General features: G+C 38.3%; 1 protein-coding gene across 1 annotated transcript in view; it reads left to right on the top strand.

The window, feature by feature from the left end:
- Positions 1 to 854: 854 nt before the first annotated feature.
- The window catches only part of LOC106807978 (small glutamine-rich tetratricopeptide repeat-containing protein alpha-like), a gene marked incomplete at its 5' end in the record, with an annotated part of 22604 nt that continues 18880 nt past the window's right edge, over positions 855 to 4578 (top strand). The window contains 2 exon segments of the mRNA XM_014810519.1: positions 855 to 967; positions 1137 to 1200. Of these exon segments, the coding sequence (XP_014666005.1) occupies positions 855 to 967; positions 1137 to 1200 (177 nt within the window).

Below are 4578 nucleotides of genomic sequence, written 5' to 3'. Positions count from 1 at the left end.
ATCCAGCGGTGCAAACTGCATGCAGTGCCTCTTCGTACACTCAGAATACCACTGCCACAATGCTAGCACTATTTTTAAAGTGGGCGGAGCTCCGGGGAAATCCAGCGAATGGAGATTCGTAAACAGCGTATGATTTTTTTGCACACAATAAGTATGTTTAAAAGACATTACGTTGAAATAACTGAGATATTTAGACAAATTTGGGGGATATTTAGAATTTTTTTTTAGATATTTAGAGATTTTTTTGGAGAATTTCCGGAAACATATTTAGGCCATTTTTCGAGATATTTGTATCTAAGCCTAATTGGGCTGCATACACTGTGTCATCGGCATTTCTGATAACGACATACAGATAGGATTTTAATGTTGTTTGTATTACATGGGACCTGTCTGAGGACGATGACCTGTACATAATGACGGCTTGTAAATGACGACTTTGGCGGGGCTATTCAAATGGATTTATCATTAGAGAAAATCGGTACTTTGACTTCGATGACGACTTCAGCAAATTGACGTGCTAGACGATGGCGTCTTATGCGAGTTTTACCGTAGCTAGTATGTTTTTGAATCGGCTACCTAATAGTAAATTATTGTAGCCAGGTTAGCACTAGATTATCTGGCTCTGGATAATATAATGAATACTAAGCATGCCCGAGCATTGTGTTACAGCCATGCTTGTGTTGTTTTTTAAGAATTTTGACCAATAGTTTTTGAGAATGGATAGTGATCTACTCAGATAACTAGGTTAATTGATTGGGGAGGAAAGCGTGGGGTTCTTACCCCGATGTGTGTACAAAAATAGGCCAAGTGGTTTTAGGGCGTTACACATAGCAAATTGCTGCTTGTATTCATAGTTACTGTGCAATGTCTGGAGACAGCATTTGGCATCACACCTAGTGACCCGGAGGTTGCGTCACGGCTGAGGGTGTCAAAGCCACTTCTTTCTATATTTCAAGAAGCTACAAAGGTAACAGAAATTTTTCCCCCTTTAATTTCATCTGGTTGGAATGCGTGCGTAAAAATTAACGTTAGCTGTTGCTGTGCTGAAATTATTCAGTGAACGAGCATGTTGTCATTTTACGCATGGTAATCTTTATCATGTCTTGACTGGTTCTAGCTTATGACGTTCATTCTAGGATGAAAAGCCAGCAGGACCAACTGCAGAACAGAAGGAGGAAGCGGAAGGGCTAAAGAATGAAGGTATACACTTATTATGATCAGGAACATATAGAACGAAGTTGACATTTTTAGCTCGCCTTGACATCGTCAAGATGAGCTATTGCCATGGGGTGTCGTCCGTCGTACGTCCGTCCGTCCGTCGACATTTGGCTACGGTCAACGATAACTCAAGAACCGTTTGACCCACATGTTTCAAATTGCATATAGTTGTTACTCTTATGGGAGAGATTTGAACGTCCTATTTTGGAGCACGCCAGTCGACCTACTTTCGAGCCACGCCAACTTTTTGGCAAAAATGAAAATGGCCATCTAGATTAATTTTTGATTTTCTGGGAAAGCTTGTAGGAATGGGGAGTGACGGGGCATCCGTGATGTTAGGAAAAAAACAACGGCGTTGGAGCAAAACTGAGGAGACTGCAGCCATCTATGGTAGCCGTGCATTGCTACGCACATAAGTTGGATTTGGCCTTTAAAAATGCTATCAAGCATGTTCCACTGGATACAAAAGTCACCACCTACCTTCTTCAGGGACTTTACTATTTTTATCACAACAGTGCACTGAACAGGTAATCCAATAATTTAAGTTAAATAACTGAACTGGTAGTCTAGTTTTCTGTTTATTTTCTGTTTATTTCAAATGTAATATTTATTAATTTTAGTATTAAAAAGTGTGGTAAATGGAAGCTATAGTGTAACTAGACATGCTATACATTTGTTATTTAATATTTTGTAATGCTTTATTAGTTACAATTTGGAAATTTTGATAATTCACATAATAACATACATAGTTTTAATATTTACCAGATCCAACTTGAGAAGTTCGTTTAACACTGTTGAGAAAAAAAGTGGTTTTCCCAACAAGAATTGGAGGAACACGATGGGTTGGACACTTGCTCAGGACACTGGAAAACTTTCTAGCTGGCTATGACGCTGTCCGACAACATCTGGAGCAAGTGATTAACTTTCGAATTAATTAAACAATATAATGTAGAATAGAAACTTAAACTTAGGCTGGAATAGTGTATTTTTGGAGGGATGTATTAAAGCTAATTATATGCTTATTTTATTTTTATTTACAAATGCAATCCATACATTTCTTGATACAGGCTTAAATTATGTTATTTAATATTTAATTCAGATTTGTTCCTCGACTGTGGGAAGATCTTCATCAAGTACCAGTGGCAAAGCTAAGGGCCTCTTAAAGCTTCTGAAGTACCCCCATGTGATGCTGTATTGCTACTTCTTGGCGTACATCGCTACCATCCTCTCCAGGTTGTCCAGGGTGTTTCAGAGACGGGAGTGTTCTGCCGCAGACATTTATGGAATGGTGGAGGAGACCAACAATCTTATCGATCTCTATCATGGCACCAAGTAAGTACTAATCCGAGTGTAATAAATAGAGGATACTACAAGCGCACTCGTGAGTGCCTGCGTTATCCGGACACGAGTGATTTATTTTCAGTATTCAACAGCACCCAGTGTAGTATTTTGTTTATTACATACATTTGCACATAAAACAGTAATATACATTGCTTCATTAGCTTATAGTTATACTTCAATTTTCATGAAAGTAGTGCTGGTTGCATTACCATGACGTCCGGTGCAAAATGATAATTCACTAGTGAAATAAACTTCATATCTCACTAGTGGTTGTATGATTTTTATTCCCTGCGTATTTTCCTATATTTCACACCTATGTATGTAATAAATAGTCGCAATTAATTTCTTGGCATTATCAGAAATATTAAATTGCATTATTCTTGAAACATTGTGCAATTTAAAATAATTATTCAGGGATGGGCCATATCTCCGCAAAGGGAAACACGCATTAGGCTTAGACACTGACGAGGACATGGAACCTCTTAGTCTTAATCAACGTAGAGGAGAGTCCTTTCCATCAGCACGGCAGCGACTGGTAAACGAACTGAAAAAAAGCCTTGAAAGCAGATTTGAATGTGAAGCCATCATCAAAGCCATGTCAATTTCGAACTTCAAGTCTTGGCCTATGAAAAGTGACAACAACCGCACTGAGATAACAGGTTAACCGTTTGGGTTATATAATAATGTTCCTGGAGTTTAGTTCACCAACATTTTTTGGTATTTTTGAGTTTCATTTCAGAATTCTTTTTTTAGTTGTTATTATTTTTTGGTTTTGACCCTTGTTACAGTTTTCTTTGTTTTAATTTTCAGTGACATGATTGCTGTTTGTTATCTAGTTTCCAGCTGACCCATGGACGACTGATTTTGAAAATTGCTAAAGCTTATCTTGCCATGATTCACATGCATTACATTTCATTTGTTATAGATTTCGGTGATGATCAACTGGCTGTTTTGATTGACCACTTCCTTTCATGCCTGGACTCCAGCAACACAGTAGAGGCTGCAATTGAGTGGACAGCATTGAAAAGTGCACTATATTCCAGGTATTATTTCAAAAAGCTACTAACGTAATGGGATAAGAACACAGCAAAGTTATTAATTGGTGGAGTATTGTAATATATCATCATTAAATTTGTTATCTCTAGATCAATTTTAAAAATAGAGATGATCTTAAATTGTCTTTCAGTGACCTGAATGTCAAGAACCTCACCTGGGAGAGGGTGAATGAAATATACCCGGACAACTACCCAAATATCCTGGCTGTAATGGACCTCATCCTGACCATTCCTGGTAACTATTTTTTAATAAACCAAAATTGTGAGATAGAAAAGAAAAATCCTTAATCATCTAAGTTTAGCTTGAATCAATTTATAAAATATTTCACAAAACCTATATGGCAATAAGCAAAATTATTTGACTAGTCCTGATCTATGTTATCTTTGCAGGTTCGTCATCTGAATGTGAACGTGACTTTTGTCCAATGAAGTCAGTGAAGACGACGTTCAGATCCTCTTTGTCTGAGGAATCCCTGTCTTACCAAATGACCATCAGACTCCACTCGCCGCCAATTGACCAGTAAGCAGTCACACGAGAAGTGACTTAATCACTTGTCATTTTAGCTATTAAAACATTAAATATTCTTCTGAAAAATAATAATAAAACATAAGACTTGCCAACAAGGGAGAAAAACACAAGACGACAAGCTCAATCGCATACAACATAATATTTTATTATAGATTTGACCCCAAACCAGCTATCCAGTTGTGGAATGGTGCTGTTGCAAGGAGGCCCAACTTTAGCGATGTGTCTGTCCTTATGAAGGAGAAGGCAGCCAAGTTGACAGTGTCTCGAGAAACTGCAAAGGAAATTCAGATGGTGGCGGATCGGACTGAAGCAGCTGGAGTAGATGTGCCAGTGGTGGAGCCTGTGTTTGAAGCAGCTGGAGTAGATGTGCCAGTGGTGGAGCCTGTGTTTGAAGCAGCTGGAGTAGATGTGCCAGTGGTGGAGCCTGTGTTTGAA

Source organism: Priapulus caudatus, unplaced genomic scaffold, assembly GCF_000485595.1.
Source record: "Priapulus caudatus unplaced genomic scaffold, Priapulus_caudatus-5.0.1 Scaffold12, whole genome shotgun sequence".
In the NCBI taxonomy this organism is placed as follows: Eukaryota; Metazoa; Priapulida; class Priapulimorpha; order Priapulimorphida; family Priapulidae; genus Priapulus; species Priapulus caudatus.
Note: the sequence above shows the minus strand (reverse complement) of the source record. Positions and strands in the feature narration are given on the sequence as shown.